Genomic DNA, 20909 nt, shown 5'->3' with positions numbered 1-20909 from the left:
CGATAGGAAAAGGGGGGGGGAGGGAGGGAAAGTGGAGAAATAAAACGTGTAAGAAAATAACTGCAGATGCTGGTGAGAAATAAACCGGCTCTGTTGCTTCAGTGACAGAAGAGTAGCAGCCGCTGGTGACGTCATCCGTCGGGTCGGCGACGTCTGGCGTCGGAACGGTTGGCGGCGAGGCAACGTCGGGTCGGATGGCTGCGCGGTGACGTCAGGCCGCCGATCCAGAGGGGGGCGGGCGGGGCTGACGTCAGCCGTCGCTCAGGGTGGGGGGGAGGGGCGGGCGCCGGTGTCTGAACGCTTCGTAAATATTTGTATTCGTGTTGGGAGCCGCCGCCGCTGCGAGAGTGTGTGTGTGTGAGGGGAAAAAAAAACCCCAACAACAACAACAACAACAGGCGCGCTGAGAGCCTGATAACCGGCGTCGAGTGAGAGGGTGAAGGGAGGGAGAGAGAAGGGTGATCGCGGCGGCTGCGGAGATATTTACCTCAGTCAGAGGCGTCGATTGAGGGAGGGAGAGCGCGAAGCCAAGGGACCTGGTCCTCCCGCTGTCCCGCACCATGTCCGTCAACATGGACGATCTGAAGCACCAAGTGATGATCAACCAGTTCGTGTTGACCGCCGGCTGCGCGGCCGACCAGGCCAAGCAACTCTTGCAGGCGGCCCACTGGCAGTTCGAGGTAAGGACAGGCGGCGGTGACAGACCCGACCCGGCCCGGCCCGGACTCGCTCACTTACCCCCCCCCCCCCCCACACACACACACACACACACACACACACACTTGCCTGCTCAAAGTGACCCTTCTTCTCCCCCCTCCCCTCCCCTTTGTTTTCATCCAGACGGCCCTGAGCGCCTTCTTCCAGGAAGCCAACGTGCCCTTCAATCATCACCATCAGATGGTAAGTGTTTGCAAGGCAGGGCAGGGGGAAGAGGGTGTGGGGGTTGGTGGTGAAAGGCAGACTGGGGCTGCGGCTCGAACTGCCTGGTCGTGTTGCTCACTCACATGGATCTTTCCCCATACTCTGTTTATCCTAATACCTCCTTGCCCCCTACCCCTTTACTACCCCTATGCCATCCCATGCCCTCACCACTTCGCAACCCCATTGCCCCTTAGCCACCCTCTCCTCTTGCCCCTTCACCCTCCCCCCAACATCCCCTTGCCTCACCCCCAACATCCTCTTTGCTTCACCCTCCCCCAACATCCCTTTGCCTCACCCCGCCAACATCCTCCTTGCTTCACCCTCCCCCCCCAACATCCCCTTGCCTCACCCCCCCAACATCCTCCTTGCTTCACCCTCTCCCCAACATCCCTTTGCCTCACCCCCCCAACATCCCCTTCCCTCACTCCGCCAACATCCTCCTTGTTTCACCCTGCCCCGAAACATCCTCCTTGCTTCACCCTGCCCCCCAACATCCTCCTTGCTTCACCCTGCCCCCCAACATCCTCCTTGCTTCACCCTGCCCCCCAACATCCCCCATGCCTCATCCCATCCCCCAACATCCCCATGCCTCACCCCCCCAACATCCTCTTTGCTTCACCCTGCCCCCCAACATCCCCCGTGCCTCACCCCCCAACATGCCTCACCCCCCCCCCCAACATGCCTCACCCCCCCCCAACATCCCCTTGCCTCACCCCACCCCTCTTGTCTCGCTCCCGCCCTCTCCCCCGGTGCCGCCAAGTTCGGATCAGGCAGCTGGAAGAAAATAAACACAAACCCGTCAGGCAGCTTGCTGGCTGGCCGCATCACGTCTATCCTCCCAGCCGCCGAGCCTCGCCTTCCATTGAAGCCATCCACCCCACAGTTGATCCACTCCCCCACAGCACAGGCGGCTCAGCATGTTTTGGAACGTCGACCACGCTACATTCCCAATGAAAATCTTTGTTTTTTTAATCAATTTTACCCCCCCCCCTTTTTTAAAAAACATCATTATTAATAAAATACACACTCTTCCCCCTTTGGGAAAACAATCTTTTCCCGATGTTCAAAGAAAAGAAGCGGTCGGTGGTAGACGCGTGGAAGAGTTTGCAATCATCTGTGTTGTGATCGCAATGTTATGGTTTCCGCACGCCACGTTAAACCCTCTTACGATCACTGGAATTTATAGTAGAGATATGTTATTGTTCGGAGGTTTTGTTGATCTGATAGTCTGCAACGTGCAAAATGTAAATTTTAAAGTAACCATTTCATGTGGTTAACGCGGTTGTGATTTTTTTTTTTAAGAGACGATAAAGTATTATGAATGGTTAATGGTATGCTTGGTCGAATCATGTGGCGATGTCAGTTGATACTCCATAGTGTGAATGTTTTCAATGCGCATGTAACATTATTTGTGGAATCTCCGTTTTATGGTTGTACAATAAATAGTTTGGCGTTTATGCATAATATTAAACGTCGGTAAATCCAAAGAGAAGGATGTTTTTTAAGACTAGAGATGAAGGTTGTTTTTAGAAAGTACATAGAAGGCTATGGGCAGCCATTTTCAAACTAGTTAGCATAAACATTCGTTTTGCAGACATGTGGCAAACTACTTCCTATCGCGTTATTTATTGTCATATGGTTCACATTAGTTAAGAGGTTTTTGTATACGTTTTGGTTATGAATAGATTTATGGTGCGAGGTGAAAACGAATCTTTTGAATGAGAGAACCCTAATCGTTTTGGGGGAAATTTGTCTTTCAATGTGCAAGGAATAGAATTCACGAACCAATGTATAAATAACTCGTTTTACGAAGGAGCACTACTGATTCTGACTTAAGGCGAAACAGCAATACGAATTTTCGGTTATTTTCAGTATGAAAAAGATGCAATTCAAAAACCAGTAAATGATGAAACAGTTCCTCCTGATCTCGGCATGTGTTGTGATCCTATGTTTATTTCCTGCCAGTAGTTTTTTTTCTCTCCCATCCCCCATGTGACAGTTCACCCAAACAGTCGTCCATGTAAACAGGCATTTTCCATTTGTCAGGAAGTTGAAGTAAAATGGATTCCTTATGAAACGGCTAATGTTGCTGTTGAAGTTTGACTCTGGACTTTTGAGGCTTGTTAGACCTGGAATAAAGAGAAACATTGATTCAATTGCTGATTCATTTTATTTTCATTTTACAACAAAATCTGCAAGCCTTGTCTTGAGTTCTGTTCTTTTATAGCAGTGTTAAAATTCTGTAGAATGTAAACAGCTGCATATATCATTTAAAAAGCATCAACAATAGTGCTGTTGCAAATTTATTTCTGGTGTAGTTCAACTTTAGAATCTTGAGCAAGAACGTTTAAGGAGATAGATCCAATTTTTAAAAACTTCCAGTGATTGGGAGATTCTCGAGGATTAAATTTCAGTAGTGAAACTGAGAAAATGCTGAATTTTGTCATCCTCCTCTTTCCACTGCAAACCTTGATCTCTATGAATAGAGGCCGGAGATCTGGAAGTGATATATCCGTGCTTAGTCGAGAACCAGATGAGATTTGCCATTTCAATGGATCAAATATTGCCAAACCTCGAGCAACTTTGTCTCTGTCTGCCAGACCAAGCTGAGATTACTGGAAGTGAGACGTTAATGGATTAACTGCAATGCTGACAAAATGAAAGAAGTGATGTGATCATCATTCAAATTTTTGTGCAGTGAACAAAGCAAAATGTATACATTTTACATGGGCATTAGTTGCTTTTCATTGACAGAATGCATCATATTTAAAGGGAAAAGACAAGCTGCGCATTAAAGTAGTGACTGTTACTATAAACAATGATTTGGGAGTCATTGCTGATTTCAAACGAGTATGTTATTTACAGAAGGCCAGATGTTTGAGTTTTTTTGTTGATGTTTAACTATAAACATTGCAAGAACGGTTTGAACAAAGGCTAAAATAACACTGATGTATGGAAATAATTTCCATCAACTAACCTTTCTCTAAAGTTGTGGATGATGGAAATAGTCAATGACTTTTTGTTTGTTTGCTCGCCTCTCGTTTTAATTTGGCCTTTCTCGTTCTCCCCAAACCAATATTCCCAAAAAAAGGAATGATGCAGAAACAGGAGAGACACTGAAGATGTGAGCTATATCGCAAATTCAAATTTACATGTTCACTTCCATTGACCGATCCCTGGTGGCCTTCTGGTATCTTGGCCAAATAGCTAATCTTGTGAATAAATTTTGAAGAAAGCAGACTGATTGCTATTTGGGATAGAAGTCTCGCTGGGAAGCTAACCTTTCATGACGTTGATCCACATTAAAAAAGCTTTTTTTTTTTGTATTCCTGGGCACTGAGGTTGATTCTGGTCCTTGCTGGGATTGGCTAACCACACAACAGTTGATTACATTTCTATTCTTCCATGTCTCAGCTGCCTATAAGGTAAACTTGGTGAAATGGAATGGTTTGCAATGGAAAGTAAGTACACTGTATATATTAACTTAAAATCAGAGATTTAACACAGCATTTGTCTATGGATTTGGCGCAAACAGATGTCCTGCATATTCCTGGGGAAAAACTTTGTCAACATTATTGAGGTTTGGGATTCTGTTCTGCTGGGGAACAATTTTATTTTTTGTATCTCAAATTGGTTAATATCATACATAATGATTATATAATGACAGCTAGCATTGCATTTTTAGTTAAATTTAATTTAGGTGTAATGATTTATTATGTGTCCCATTGAAATGTAGTGGTACACATTATAAAACATTTGCACTAAACTGCTTAGTAGAAAACATAGATTTGTGCAAAGCAGTGCATTAAATATTGTTTTTGGAACTGTGCCTAAATAATACCCATTGAAGTCAGGAAAATTGATTATACCCTGAATGGTGGATTATGGAAAGTTAATCAACTTGATTTCTATCACCAGTATGTTTTTTTTGTAAGGAGCACATTGTTGTTTTTGCGTATGGAGAACGTTCCTTTTGTAGAATTAATGTTGTTCATTTAAGTTGGACGTGTTTCTTGCATGTTCCTTTGCATTGAAGATGCAGGTGTGAAGTAGGACAGGATGGAAATTTTGAGAGCAAGGAAAGGGAGGGTGTGTCAAATTTAAAAGAAGCTTATATTAAAAGTAAACATGTAGCAAAACAGACAAGACAGCACATGACAGTGAATAATTTCCAGGATCTCAAGACTTGTAGATATATTCTGTTTTTCTTTCCTTTTTGAGTTATCTACTTCACAACCTGAACAGGAAAGGAAGCGCTCTAGTATTTAACAAAGGTTACTTATTCAGATAGATAGTGCTTTTAATAAAAATCATTGACAGAATAATGACTTGTGAAGTGAGATAATTATTCCTCGGGTTTTGTTTCAAGTACAGAATACATCCAAAATTCGACAAACCATGGTTGTGACAATATAATTAGTTGGAAAATATATGTGACAGAAGCATTTGTTTTGTACATTATTGGAAGATCCTGCAAGTCTGCAAATGTCTGAATCTATATAGTGTTCTGGATTTTATCTTATTATATTTACACCACATTAGTCTTGGAGTTCACCATTTGGAAAAAGGGGTGCGTAGTGTTCCTCTGGAGACAAAACAACTGCAGCCATTTATAAGATCCTACCTAAGATAGACACAAAAAGCTGGAGTAACTCAGCAGGACAGGCAGCATCTCTGGAGAGAAGGAATGGGTGATGTTTCGGGTTGAGACCCTTCTTCAGACCCGAAACGTCCCCCATTCCTTCTCTCCAGAGATACTCCCTGTCCCGCTGAGTTACTCCGGCTTCTTGTGTCTATTTTCGGTTTTAACCAGCATCTACAGTTCCTTCTTGTACAGATAAAATCTTACCCGTTGACTGAGATTCAGGAATATTTGTGACAGCCCATACAGGGAAACTAGACTAGGTACAGGTTGTGGTGTGACCATACAGAATAACCTATTTCCAGAAATTATATTGAGGACACAAATTGCAACGTTTACCTGTTGCAAGTTTTCTTACTTGGATTGGTTCTGTTGGCAGAGCACAGTTTGGAATTGAAATCTGTCTCTTGTTGTTTATGCTATATATTACATTCCCTCTGGAGGTTCAGCTAATAAAATCTGAAGCCTGGTCCAACAGTGTGGATACCAAGGATAGCCACGATATTTGTCCATGTACATTTAACCTTGTCACTCCCAATGATGGATAAGGTTGTGCTTCATCAAGGGGTTGACAGCAATGTTTGCAAGCACCAATAATTCAAAAGCCACATTCCTGAAAATATACCAAGAGCACAGAAAACATGAAATGAGAGTGTGGAGATAGTCAGAGAACGTGTTCCTTCTCTGTGCTCACGTCATCCTTATTGTAGTTTTCTGTTTGCTCACCCATTGTCCCCAAGGCATTCACTTGAGCACAATATTGTACAACCTGTTTTTCCTTCTCTCAAGGGGATCTGTTTGAAAAGTTGTCATACAGCCAGCCCTAAAGCTTGTTCTGCTCATCCATATCAATACACTTGCACGTGTGCCATTTGAAGGCTAGGCTCCAGGTCATTAACTCTTTGCATACAAGAGGATGGGTGCCATGATAATACATTTATATCTAACAATGACCATTTGCTGACAAATTCTTGATTAGTACAGGTTTCAGGGGGAATGCAGGAGAATGGGGTTAGGAGGGAGAGATAGATCCGCCGTGATTGAATGCCGGAGTAGACTATGGGCCGAATGGCCTAATTCTGCTCCTATCACTTATGACGTTTGCACCACATAATGAAAACAAGACCCATGATTGTTCTCTGGAATATGTGGATTACTCTCGATATCTTAAGTGCAACAATTCATAAACCAGCATTGATTGTGAACTTCACAACTGTTTTCAGTGCTCCAGTACATCCTTTAGTCAACTTTAAAGAAGTGTTTGTAAATCAAGACCTTATCCCAGCACTAAGTTGTGGTCTACAAAGTAGCAGTGATTGCCCCACCCCCTGGTATGCTTCAGAAATATGGGCATTAGGCTCTTCAAAACACTGGAGGAGTTCCACTAATATTGTCTCTGTAAAATCTTGTATGTTTGATTAAAAAGAACCCCAGCATGTCATGAAGTTTCTTGTTTCTTTCCAAACAAAGAACATGTAGGCCAAGCACACAGCAGTGGGCCACTTAGCACTTTGAACAACTCAGCTCCTGCTCTGTTGTGTGCTGCCTTTTTGTATAGGATTCTTCAGGCACCTCAGAGTTGTACAGCACAGAAACTGGCCATTTGCGGTACATTGCTGGTTACAGACAAAAATGTGAAAATGCCCATCCTCCACTACCTTCTCCCTCCCATCACTAAACCAATTTAGTTTGCTAACATGCCTTGGATACCACACAACCTGCCCTCTGGTTCAGCCTACCTTGCAAGACTTTGTCAAAAGCCTCTACCACCGTACTTTTTCCTTAGTTACCAACCCAACTTGGGTGCGGGAGACCGAATTTCCCCTTCACTAAAATGTCCTTGTCTTACAACATATATCCTGTCCCTTAGAAATTATTCCAATGTTTAACCAGTGTTATAATAAGAATTCAGCAGCACCAAACAACATGGCATTACTTGTCAATGGTGAACATTTTAGCCTGGACATATTAGTCCAAGGAGGCATGGTCATGCATTTCAGGAGGGGGTATCAGTTGATGCACAAAGTACAAGATCCACTGAAAGGAGGATGAAATAGCATCATTTTTTATTTGTAGTTGTGAATTTAAACTGCATGTATTTTTATATGTAAGCACACTTGCTGAGAACTGTGTTCATCAATTAATGTATAGATATGGATAGAGTTGCAAGAATTAATGGTCAGTGTGGAGTAACCGACTCTTAATTGTACATAACGGGTTCTCGGTCCATGTTTAAGTATAGGGTGAATTGGGGCCATCTCATGATGGATACTGTGAATCCAATTGGATTATTTCCAGTCCTCAGCATGAATTGCCATCAGGGGTTATGGGGATGAAGGCAGGAGAATTGGGTTAGGAGGGAGAGATAGACCAGCCATGATTGAAAGGCAGACTTGATGGGCCGAATGGCCTAATTCTGCTCCTATTTCTTATGACACGAATTCAAGAACCCGTAAAAGGCCATAATACTAGCGTTTTTTGATCACTTGCCTGGATCACAGCATGATAGTTGGATGCACCAATGTAGTTGAAGTAGGCACTGATGTGATTACTTTAGAATAGAAATGCATGTAGCCACCTGGTAATCCCAGGAAAGATTCCACGTGTAATTTGGAAAGATACAGGATAAATCAACCGTCTTCACAGCAGATAGAGGAGATTGAGTTAACAGGCTATTGTGAAGTAGCAGAAAAAAAATCCCACAATCTTTGACATCTTTTTTTCATTCTGTCCTTCTGATCATCCCAAAATTAATAACTATCATTGGTTTAAATCTTTTGGGCCACATGCTCTCAAATTGCCTTCCTAAAGTCATATTGTTATTTTATCTTGGTGTCACATTTTCATTGATTATAATCTTGTGAAAGGCTATGAAGTATTTTGCTGTGTTGGTGACATATATAAATACACATTGTTGAGCTGAATTGCCATTTGGTTGTTAGTTAAGGAGCTCTAGAATCTTGACATAAGGATGGAATGTAGAATGGAAGTTGCAGCTGAAAATGTTGCCATTTGCCTGCTGTCCTTATCCGTGGCAATAAAGGTTGTAGGTTTTCGAAACCTCTGCAAGCTGTTGCAAGATATCTTGTCAATGATAAACATTGTAATCACAAAGCACTGATCACAGAAGTGGTAATTGTGTTAGCTTCTTGGGGCTTTGCAACGAGTGAAATTTAATGGGGTGTATGGAAGCAAAATTCTTGCCACAGAATATTTAACTTTTAATCTCTTTTAGTTGCATCTGGCTCAGTCATACTTGAATCAGCTTGCAGTTACAGTATATATCACAGAATATAATATGAGAAAATATGAGCTTATCCACTTTATTAAGGAAAATTACATTTTAAAATGAAACGAATCTACAAAAGGGATGCAAAGGGATCTGAAACACAAAAGAATGGTCATGCAGATGTAACAAGTAATTAGGAAAGTGGATGGAATGTTGGACTGTATTATATGGTGTATGGAATCAGCATGTTTTGATGCAACTTTACAAGGTGCTAGTTGGATTCCACCAGTCACACTGCATACAGTTTTGTCTCAAAGTTTAATGATATGCTTGCATTGGAAGCAGTACAGACATGGGTCACTGGGTTAATTCCTGAATTGCCAATGATGTGCCCAAAAAGGTTGGGCCTATAATCATTGGAATTTAGAAGAATGAGAGGATATTATTGAGAGATGGGGAGGCTTGGAAAATGTTTTTTCTTGTATGGGAATCAGGGGGACATGGTTCAGAATAAGGGGCTGTCCATTTAAAATTGAAGTGAGCAGAATTTTCCTTTGAGGGTCATAATTCTTTGATATACTCTGTGGAGGGCGAGTATATTTAAGGCAAAGTTTGATATTTGATCTACAAGGGAGTACAGGGTATTTGGATAGAACAAGAAAGGTATGTTAAGGTTGTTTATTGTGGAGGTGTTGTTAAATGCTGAGGTGAGGTGGTTAGACTCTTTACTGTTTCATTCATTGCCTGATTTGTGATGCAAATACTTCTTATCGGCCATACCCTAAATGTTATCGGTCGGTGCCTTGCTGCATCCAAGCAGAATTTTTTAATTGTTCAAGGAATTGAGTGGAGCTGAATACTTGCATAATCAGTGAAAGTTTGAACTCCCAACATAACAATTGAGGGAAAATCACTTGTGAAGCAGCTTGAAATGCTTGAGCCAGAATACTATCCTAAGGGATTCCTGTATCAATGTCCTAAACCCATGTTAATTGGCGTTCAACACTTTTTTTGCTTAAATGAAACAATCTGGGTGAAGAGTTTCCCCATTGATGTTAATTATTGCTAGTGTTGGGGTGAATATTCAATGAAATGAAAGAATTGTAGTAAGTGTATAGAGCGATACAATATTCGTAGCTATAGAATACCAGACATTCTTGCGGAGAAATTGGCTTATGGACAGCTCTTGGGAATGCAACTTTTATGTAATCTGGGAATTACCTGTAAAGGCGAGTAGTAAACAATATGAATGGCACACTTAATCAGTCCATATTAAAAATATTGCTGTGCAGACTAATATGCAACAATGACTGTGTTTTGGAAAGTTGATTTACTGTTTATAATTTTCGTACCTTTTAAAATGAAAGTTAGTTTCGATGTATGAACGGTGCTTTTGCTGGTTCAGCTATTCACAGTAGCCAGTTATGATCATAAGCATTCAGACCAACAAAATTCCAAATCAAATTTGGACCATTTGTTATGATGCTCTGGGGTAATAAAGGTGCCCCAGGATTATGGGGAGAAGGTTCTTCAGGGGTTTCTTTCACATATCCCTAATTCTCCCGGGAAAATTATTGGATTCCAGTTAAGACAGATTTGGCAGTGGTTCCAGTTGTCATTCTGATCATAAGCAAGTTGAATAATCACTGGGTTGATGAAGAGTGGAGTAACATTTTCCAATAGTTTGTGGCGATTTCTGCACACGGTATCTTTCCTTGTAAACAATTGCTGTATGGTCTTCGCATTAATTTGTCCTTGCCTTCTAGACAAACGTGTTCGTTATGGCTTTGTGGGGAAGGTATTCAAGTCCCCACAATTGCTGAAAAGCAATGTTTCAGCAAAGGTCACTGTTCCAAGGCAAGGAAGGGGTTTCTGTTGATTAACACATTTCGTTGATCTACATCACACTTTTTCACCTTGAATGGTAAAATATCAGTCCTTAATTGCTGTAACTTAGAAAAATGTACCAGGTTCAGCATAATGTCTTATTTAAGACTGTTGTCTTCTAAGTGGGTGCTGGGCCATTTTCATTGTTTTTGGATTCGATCCTTTTTATATCAAATTTCCCCCTTCTTGTTGCTGATGCTCTTATATTGACTGGGAAAATTTGGGAAAACTAGTTACAGTTGGAAACTAGGTGGTAAGTAAACAAGTTTAATTCAATAAATGGAGTTGAATATGAATGACCTATATGCAGTGCAATCTAGAGCTACTTAGCCAGATCCATGAACCCATAAATTGCAAATAAATGCTATCAAGTTCTTCCATTGGTATTTTCAGTTATGTGTCTGCTGAGCTGTATCATGAGAAAGAAAACAATTATCATTGCTTTTTGAAGATATCTAAATTTATCTTATTTCTACATGTGTACAGTAAGACAGTCTGGGAATGGTGTTCAGTAGTAATTCTCCATAAAACTTAAATTAAAATTTCTACTGATGCAGTCATTTTCAATGTGATTTTTCTATTCAGCTATAGGTAAGTGTCTCATTTAGCTTGGCCATTTAGTGGCGATGAACAGATATATGTATGTAACATTTTGGCTGTTATAAGAATGCATTCTGGTTTTTTTCACACATTGCCAGGGGAAATTGAGAGGGTTGCAGAGTTTTTTTATAGTTATGTTATTTCCATTAAATTTAACCTTAACGTGAATTTAACAAAAATCTTCATGGTAGAAATTTTGTAAAGTGCTGAGATTATAAAAGATTTATATTTTGGCAGTTCTGAAACCATGTAGATATTTACAAGAACACCAAGTGTGTTCAAAGCTTGAACAAAGAATCTAATTTTGAGAATTCTTCATTGTGGTCAGTCAGTGAGGGGAAGGAAGTATGTGTATGTTGATAAAGCGTTTGAAAGCTATTCCAAGTTGATATAAAAAAGGGGAAAAAATGTCTTTTGATCAAAAATAAAATCTTTCACTGTATGTTTGCTGCCTTCAGACCTCCATAAAACTAAAATCACAGTCCACTACAAAAAGTAAATATTGGTACAATGTCCAGATAGCAGTCAGTTTTACAGTTGTTGCCCCAGCAACACGAGATTAGATTTGCCCTACTGAGCTGGTGTAAGATTTGGCAGTGAACATACTGTACTTCAGCTGGATGTGGAAAATGGTTTTGAAATTTTCAGACCAAACACAACTGTTAAGCATGTGTTAAGATTGCAAATTTATGCACAAAAATTTCATTGCAGTTGCTCATCTATACTTTGCCAAGACGCAAATCCACAATGCTTCCAATCGTCATTCAGCCAAAACATTGTGCATTATAAAACAACTTCAACAAAATATTTTTACTCTGGTCATTTTGGTTTTGAAACGACCATGAATTATGGAGATAATATATTTAGCGTAGATAGTCACAACTTGAGGGTAGACAGTCAGACCCTTTTTCCAGGGTGGAAATGTCAAAGAAGGCATAGTTTTACAGTGAGAGAGGAAAAGTTTAAAGGAAATGTGTGGGACAAATTATTTTTAAATACAGGGTGATGGATGCCTGGAGCACACTGCTTGGGGTGGTACTGGAGGCAGATATGTTTGTGGCCTTTAAGAGGCTTTTGGATAGGCACATGCAGGGAATGGCAGGATATGGATCATGTGCAGCAGAGGAGATTAGTTTATCTTGGCATTATGTACAGCTCGGGCATTGTGGGCTGAAGGGTCTGTTCCTAATATACTGTTCTGTGTTCTGTGTCATGAAGTGTGGGTAATCATTTCATCTTCATAATAAATTTACTGGGCATTAGGTCCTAATTGACATGGTTGATGTTTTAAATGTAATTTGCATTTTTCGATATGTGTACTTTGATGTGTATTTATAATTTTTGGCTCCACTCATTTCAAGCGGCTAAAAGTCTGCTTTTAAACAGTCGTGCTATGAGTGTCAGAGGTTTTCATGATGTCAGAGGTTATGAAGGCAGAAGAATGGGGTTGGGAGGGAGAGATCGATCAGCCGTGATTGAATGGCGGCGTAGACTTGATGGACCGAAAGGCCTAATTCTACCATTTCTTATGACCTTATGAGTCTGAATTTAGATAGAAACTTAACAATGTCTTCTTGAAAAGATTATAACATGTTGACTATTCATAGTTGACTATTCACAGTATCATTGCCAGAAATCTTTTCGGCGGGACTGGGTTGAAGCCAGAATCTGCCTGATCACTTGCACCCAGAGGCAATAAAAACGGGTTTATTGAAAAAAAATTAGACTGGCAAGCATGAAGTTTGGTTGTCACAGAAACATTTGAATACAAATATCTATCGTAATATAAAATGGACAAGCTAAAATAAGCTGAATTGTTATCCAAATATGTACAGAGCATTTGTAGGCATCTGTGGCATCTGTAGAGCATTTGTTTTTCTTGAGTTTTTGAAAGTGCCATACCTCTTGTGAACATTGTGAGTTAATTATCCTATACCTGATCTGGAAATTGGCTGTATACTATTGAACTACTACAGAATGCTATGCTAAATGGATCTGATGCTGTTATTTTGATATTATTTGGCAAATCTTTGAAAATGTGTGTTGGTCCTGTGATTCATCAAAAACTATCTTTATCTCTCTTAATGATCAGAAAACCCCAGTGCAGTTCTTTAAGGCAAAGGACATATTGCAAAAACCCCCCAATGTTTATACCAAGTAGAGAAGTTTCCATAGCTGTAGTTTCATTAGGGAGTAGAATTACCAAGGGTAAGAGAATAACATTTGATGTGAAGCAAGAGCCTGTTTAATTTGAAAGAAAATTTATTGTGCATTTTCAATTTAAAGGTGCCTACCTGATGTTTGAACTGGTAAGCATTACTAACATTGCTTTATTTCCCTCTTTTCTCGTGTTATCCTAAAGAAAGCTATCAAGCCTTAAACTTTAGCAATGTATTATTCAGTGCATCCAACTGAATTTAACTCAAAAGCATATAGGAAGATTACATTTTTGAAAATGGTGTTTCCATGATGCTTTCTAAAATTTCTTCAACAGTCTGTAGTAAATAGTGTTTGAGGTGGTGACTGACGAAGGTCATTGGGGATAGGGCAGTGGATGTTGCCTACATGGATTTTAGTAAAGCATTTGACAAGGTCCCTTATGGTAGGCCGATCCAGAAGGCTAAGATGAATGGGATCCACGGAGACTTTATAGTTTTGATTCAAAATTAGTTTACCCATAGAAAACAGAGGGTAGTGTTGGAAGGGTGTTATTCTAGCTGGAGGTCTGTGACCAGTCGTGTTCCACAGGGATCTATAAAATGTGGATAGATTGGTAAGTTTGCAAACAATTTTGCCATGAAAATTGGTGCAGCTGTAGAGAGTAAGGAAGGCTTTCAAAGTATACAGCAAGATCATTGACTGACATGGGCAGAGAAGTGGCAGATGGCATTTAATCCAAGCAAGTATGAGGTGTTGCACTTTGTGAGGTTAAATGTAAGGGGAAACGGCAAGGCCCTTAACAGCATCGGTGTACCAAGAGATCTTGGTCCAGGTTCATAGCTCCATGAAAATGGCAACACAAGTACATAAAGTGGTAAAGAAGGAAGAACGGACTGCTTGCCTTCATCAATTGGGGCATTGAGTACAAGAGTCAGGAAGTTATGTTACAGCATTATAAAACTTTGGTTTGGCCTCATATAGAGGAGTATTGTTGGCGATTCTTGTTATCCCATTACAGGAAGGACATGGATGCTTTGGAGAGAGTGCAGAAGAAGTTTGCCAGGATGCTGCCTGGATTTGAGGGTATTAGTTATGTGGAGAGGTTGGACAAACATGGATTGTTTGCTCTGGAGTGTCAGATGTTGAGGAGAGACCTGATTGAAGTATACAAAATTTATGAGGCACATAAGTTGGGTAGACATTCAGAACCTTTTCTCCCAGGGAGAAAATATCAAAGGCTAGTGGGCATAATTTTAAGGTCAGAGGGTTAAAGTTTAAATATTACATGTGGGGCCAGTTATTTTTTAAATTCAGAGTGGTGGGTGCCTAGAACATGCTGCCGGAGGTGGTGGTAGAAGCAGATACAATAGCAGCATTTAAGAAGCTTTTAGATTGGCACATGGATATGCAGGGAATGGAGTTATATGGATCAAATGAAAGCAGAGGAGATTAACATGACATTACGTTCAGCACAGACATTGTTGAATGTGTTCCTGTACCATTTTGTTCTATGTGTCCTAATAGAAAGTTAACAGTTTAAAATGTAAATGATTTTATTTTACTCTGATATCCATTGCAGTTAGCTCGGATATCCATTGCAGTTATACTCACTCCTTTTGGAAAGAAAAATAATACTTAAGTCTATTCTTAGTAAACATTTTTTCTTACGGATTCAGATACAAATATTTATAAGTACTTCTTCGTACGTTCAGTGTATTTTACATAATACTCTTCGGATACATGGTAGCATTAACAAATGGGAGGATCAAAATTTGCCATGTTTTTGCCCACTTAGAAAACCCATGCACCCTATTCAGGATTTTTAATTGTTGTCCTGATTTTCTGCATGTGCAAATTTGCGTTTATTTGGCTTAAATCAATTGCACAATGCTATTTTATTTTTCCAGTGTTGTGCAATTGAAAAGTTTTCTTCATGTCACTCGCTTACCCATCAGAAACCCAACACATTTTCTATGTCAGGGACACAAGGGACGATACCATTCCCTGTGCAAACTATTGCTGGAGCATGACACAGGATTGGGCTGCACCCTAGGGACAGCCATCAATAGATGCTACCAGGATAACAACACATTACTACCAGGATAACAACATATTTCCACTACAATTTTGAGCTGGGTCTCTGCCGGCCAGTGAAATGCTTAGCGAAATCCAATCCTACGCACCTACCACTCACACTGGATGTACATACTTATGTGTAGGAAGGAACTGCAGTTGCTAGTTACTGGAGTAAATGCAAAATCCACTATTGTACCCTGCTGCAGGCTGTTTGACTGATCTAACCTTCAGAAGGGGAAAACCAAGGTGCCCATTTTTGAATGCTCAAATATGCATTTCACAACTTATGGTTGTGACTGAACATTCTGGGTTTGATTAAATCTGAGTTTTGGTACAATGCAGCAAAACAGTCTTAAGTCTTGTCAATTCTGTGCAATTATAGCTTCTTCTTTGATAATTAGCTTTTGTCTCACAGACATGTTTAGTAATTTGATGTGATGCGTACAGAAAGGGGCAAGATCAGTATTTAACATTTAACACCAATTGTTCTTGATGCTCCATCTGTTGTGTTGAAGGTCCTCCTAAATGTTGGTGTTTCTACATTTTGACTTGATGATATGATGGATTACAATTCTCAAGTCAGGAAGATGCGAGACTTGGCAGTGATCTTGAAAGCATTAATTGTGTTATACATCTGGGAACGAAGGCTGCATATTTGGGAGGTTTCTACAGAGCAGTCTGTGGAGGAGACACAGGCATTTTGCAGCCCTAGGGTGCCAATTAAGTAGTTTGTTTTGTCATGGTTATGTTGAGCTATTTGGTTGTTAGAAATCCAAGCAAGTAGAATTTATTTGAAGTGTATATGGTTTGAGACTGGAGTCCTGCCTTGAGGAACTGTGGTGATGTTCTGGGGTTGATTGGCCTCCAAAAACGCAACTTTATTCAATTATGCTAGATTTGACTCCTGGTGGAGAGTGTTACTCATGGATCCAATGACTCGCGCTCAAGCTCCATGATGCCCGCCCGGCCTGCTCACATCCTGCCACCCCCAAACAATGGGCAACAACACTTGCCAGTTGATGGAGGGAAGAATAAAATGAGCAAATGTTACTTCATAGCTTTGTCTACTAATGACTAAATGGATCTTTTGTAGAGTGGTCATTGGTTTGCATTGTCCTGATTTTTTTTTTTTTAATTGACAAGAAGAACATAGCTGGATAATTTTCATAACTATATTGTTGGGTGGGAGTGAGTGCATGTATTAGCAGAAGTGAAAAAGTCTGAGACAGAAGACTTCACTAGTTTTGGAGGTAAACACCACAGTCGGCATACAGCCTTGTCTTATTCAGTGCTCTCTCTTTTTTCTGTTTGGAGTTGAATTGGGATGGTTTCTATTGTGTGGAAATCTTGGGAGAAAGCTGAACTAGAATATCCAACTTGATCGCTCAAAATGAAGACACATGTAAAACAAATGCCTTTGCTTTTGTGCAATTTATTTTGGAAATCAGAATGATTTTAAGTTCCAGTGTGTATTTTATTTCATTTTTAAAGTGTGGCTATTTTCATGGGTATGTTTGTGAATAATTCCTCAGAGTTAGAACTTTCCTGCAAATTCATTCCTGATTTGGGATAATTATAATACTGTCCTTGATGTGGATTAACTCATGAAACAGACAACATTCATACCAGGTCGTGTAGGAAAGAACTGCAGATGCTGGTTTAAATCGAAGGTAGACACAAAATGCTTTAGGCAGCATCTCTGGATTCCTTCTCATTCCATCCCATTCCTTCTCTCCAGAGATGCTGCTGACCCGCTGAGTTACACCAGCATTTTGTGTCTACCTTCATACCAGGTCTCTGAATATATCTACTAAGGAGGATATTCTAATTTTATTCACTTCCCTTCCTACCATAATAAAAAATACCATGCACATTACAAAAGGGTGGTCCTCAAGACCTCCCTTAAATTTTAGGCAAAAAGGCCGAGCAGCAGTTGCACTCATCTACATTTGACTTTTGTAGACCTTCCTAATTTGTTCCAATTAAGTTATGATAAAGTAAAGACCATCCAATTTATGACATAGCATACATCTTTCTCATGTTGTGTTTGATAGGCATTAAAACTGATTTTCCCCTTTCCTACCTTTAACAGGAAGTTTTGAAATAAAACTGCTGTAGTATTATGAAATTATATGATTTTAGATGTGTTGGGGGATCAACATTTGGAAAACTACTGTACAATGAGGAAAGATTCATTGATAATCATAATTAAGAGGCTTATGGCAAAATATCATCTAGGAATTGTCTTCAAAGATTTTTAAATGATTTTCTAGAATTTGAATCCATAATATTAAATAAACCAAAAAGCTATGAGGTGGGATTACTGTAATAGATTAAGAAACTGCATTTAGTGACATGGTGCTACTTAATAATAGTTAACATTGAAAGAATATAAGCTGTGCAATAAGTATATTGCTTCAATGTACAAACTCTAATATCTGCTCCAAGCATGGCCAACAAAACATTAACAACATAATTAGATAAAGATTTTCCCCATATGATTATTGTCTCAAAATAGATAGGCCCTGAGCTGGAAAACATTCTTCACCCTGAGAGGGTGAATCTTCAGTTGAGAATTGTGGAGGCTTGCTTGCTGAATATGTTCAAGATCAAGATTAGTACGTTTTAAATAGATGAACAAATGTATTTAGAAGCAATTGCTGGCTATGTGTCTGATCTATTTGTAACCTCAACTTCACATTCCCATATGACTGCAAGACCTTTAACCCCATTGCTAACAAGTATCCATCTTTGCTCTGCCGTGAAAGTATTCCGACGCTATTTTCACCTTTGTTTGAAGTGTTCCAAAGATCTAGCCTCTGAGATACACTCATTTGTCTTAAATGGGTGACCTCTTATAAACAGTAACACCCACCATCCCTGTTTTATATTCACTCACAATACAAATGACCCTTGAGGATCTTTTCAATTCAGTTGCCTCTCTTTTCTAAACCCCAGCCTTGTTTATCCAACCTTTCCTCGCAAGATGACCCACTCATTCCATGTGCTGGGCTAATAAATCTCCGAACTGTTTCCAACACAAAAAACTTCATTCCTTATAAGGAAATCAGTAGTGTGAACAAGTATCCAGATATGGTCTCACCAATATCCGATATAACTGAAACATGGAAATGGGATTAATGCAAGAAATGTATTGCTGAATGTGAAGAAGATCAGCCACTCTTACTGAGTGGCAGAACAGGTAGAGGGTGCCAAAATGGCCGTCACCTGCTATGTTCTTGTTTAAACTTTCCACAACTGAACATGGGCATTCATTGCCCAAGCGCTTCAAGAATTCTGTGCCATCGTTTTAGCCTTGTTTGGGAGAATTGGCAGGATTCGTACTGATAAATTCTAATTCAATTATATGAATATTAACTCTGTGTTTTATGTTTTCACAGATGTGCACTCCAGCTAACACACCTGCAACACCTCCTAATTTTCCAGATGCACTTACAATGTTTTCAAGGCTGAAAGCTTCAGAAAGCTTCAACAGTAGCAGCCCAATTGCCTCAATGGCAACATCTCCTCCTCCCGTAAACTTCAACTCAGGCTGGCCCATGTCTCCTCCAAACCAGCAGGGCATGTGGACTCCTGCAGCAACAACTCCACATACTGGCTGGCCAGCAGCAGTGTCCCAACAAACCACCTCAGAACAGAAGGTTAATGTTGCCATGGAGGCTGAGAGATGAGGCCTGGTTATGGTTTTCTAGGTGAAGCAGGAAAAAGTCTTGCATGGGTCAATATGAAATAGTTTCTGTTGTATTGTGCTGCAGCTAATCTGAACTGAAGGAATACAATAGGGAAGATTCAACTTCATAGCAGAAGAATTATGGGTCCAGCAGTTTTCAAACAAAGCCTTGTTTCTGGAGTTTGCATGTGTGTGACACAATTAAAAAGACTTGCAAGGCCATCGGCCTGACTTCAAAAATGGAATTGTTAACCCTGAGTAACTTGTTTATGATCGTTGACCCTTCAAAAGGAACCTATCAGTGATTAGCTGCTATATCAGAGACAACCATGAAGATCACTAATGGTTTTTAAAAGAATACTCCATTACTTTTTTGCAGTAAAATTGTGGCAGTTGTCTAATGAATTACAGGGTGGGGAGTATATGGAATTGCAACAATGGACAATTAAAACAAATAAACTTTAATACAGGGATTGCAAATTAGGTTTTCGAATCATTGTTTATCTTTGTATTTGGTTTGTGAATGAGGTTTTCTGAGGGAAGGGGGAACTAGGATAGCAGTCATAATGTACTGACTGCAGACAGACTACTACAGTAAGGTTTTAATGTTTTATAAAAAAAAGTGCCATTGCATGATACTGTACATTAAAATGTAAACATTGGGGGAAAAAACAAAGTTTAAAAAAAAAAAAATGTGTTTTGCTACTCTTAACAACCGTGTGATAGAATTTAAATTCACTTTAGCAACAGTTGCAATGAGTACAGGTTTGTCCTTTTTGCCAAACTTGGACTATATAATATTTTGTACAACGTTATGCACAGACAGGGAGTACCAATTATTTCTAGAATTGTTTTATCTATCTTTATCACTTCCTCTTTCTGTCTTACTGTCTTCTTCTATCCATTGTCCCCTCCCCCCCGATACAGGAATGTCTATGGTCAAAGAAACCCAAGTTGACAAAACAAATCTTTGCACAAATTGTTCCCTTTACTTTTAAATGGAGATTTCATGCTTCTTGAGGATTGCTTGTTCCGAATAGATTGATATGTATTTTTTTTAATGATACTGTTCCACAATATTTGTGGAGTACCTGATGAATAATTAACTTATCTTTGTGTTGCTAAATAAATATTGTATGTACTAATGGTACTCCTCCTGTACTGATCTTATATTTAACCTTAGCAGATGGTAAGTATGCCATCACTTTAAAAAAAAAAATGAAGCACAATAAAATATGAATTGAAACTATATTTGAAGATTCGGTAATTTGATTGCACCCGGTTTTAAAAACCTTGCACTGGTTTTAATGAATTTCTCCTTTGTGAATAAATTGAGCAATGGATAGATAATAGTCAGATGTATGGTACAGAAACAGGCCCTTTGGCTCACCATATCCACGTTGACACAGTATGAAGTTGACCGCTATTGGCTGACCTAATAGGTGTGCGATCTCTCCAGATATCTGGGTGCGCAGGTAGTTTTTGTGTTGAAGATTGGCAGTGTAAAAATTAATCTTGTAAAATTTGCAACAATGTTAACATTTATTTTGGGCGCACAACTGGAAAAGTTTAAGCAAATATCGCGTGTGTAATAATGATCCAGTCACACACAGTGGTCGGAATGTTGGCCTGAATTTGGCATGTGTACGTACTGTGAAGTCGTTTGTAAATGGGGAAAGCGTCAAATTTCTCAACTGTTTTAC

The 20909-nt window shown here is 39.8% G+C and overlaps 1 protein-coding gene across 1 annotated transcript; it reads left to right on the top strand.

The window, feature by feature from the left end:
* The first annotated feature begins 284 nt into the window (after positions 1–284).
* On the top strand, positions 285–20429 carry LOC144604224 (UBA-like domain-containing protein 1). The gene is made up of 3 exons (XM_078418441.1): positions 285–680; positions 841–900; positions 18917–20429. The coding sequence occupies exons 1-3, from the start codon at positions 561–563 to the stop codon at positions 19205–19207; spliced, it is 471 nt and encodes a 156-aa protein (XP_078274567.1). The 5' UTR covers positions 285–560; the 3' UTR covers positions 19208–20429.
* The last annotated feature ends 480 nt before the right edge of the window (positions 20430–20909 follow it).

Source organism: Rhinoraja longicauda, chromosome 21, assembly GCF_053455715.1.
Source record: "Rhinoraja longicauda isolate Sanriku21f chromosome 21, sRhiLon1.1, whole genome shotgun sequence".
Taxonomy (NCBI): Eukaryota; Metazoa; Chordata; class Chondrichthyes; order Rajiformes; family Arhynchobatidae; genus Rhinoraja; species Rhinoraja longicauda.
The sequence above is the reverse complement of the archived record's forward strand: the minus strand, read 5'-3'. Positions and strand labels throughout refer to the sequence as shown.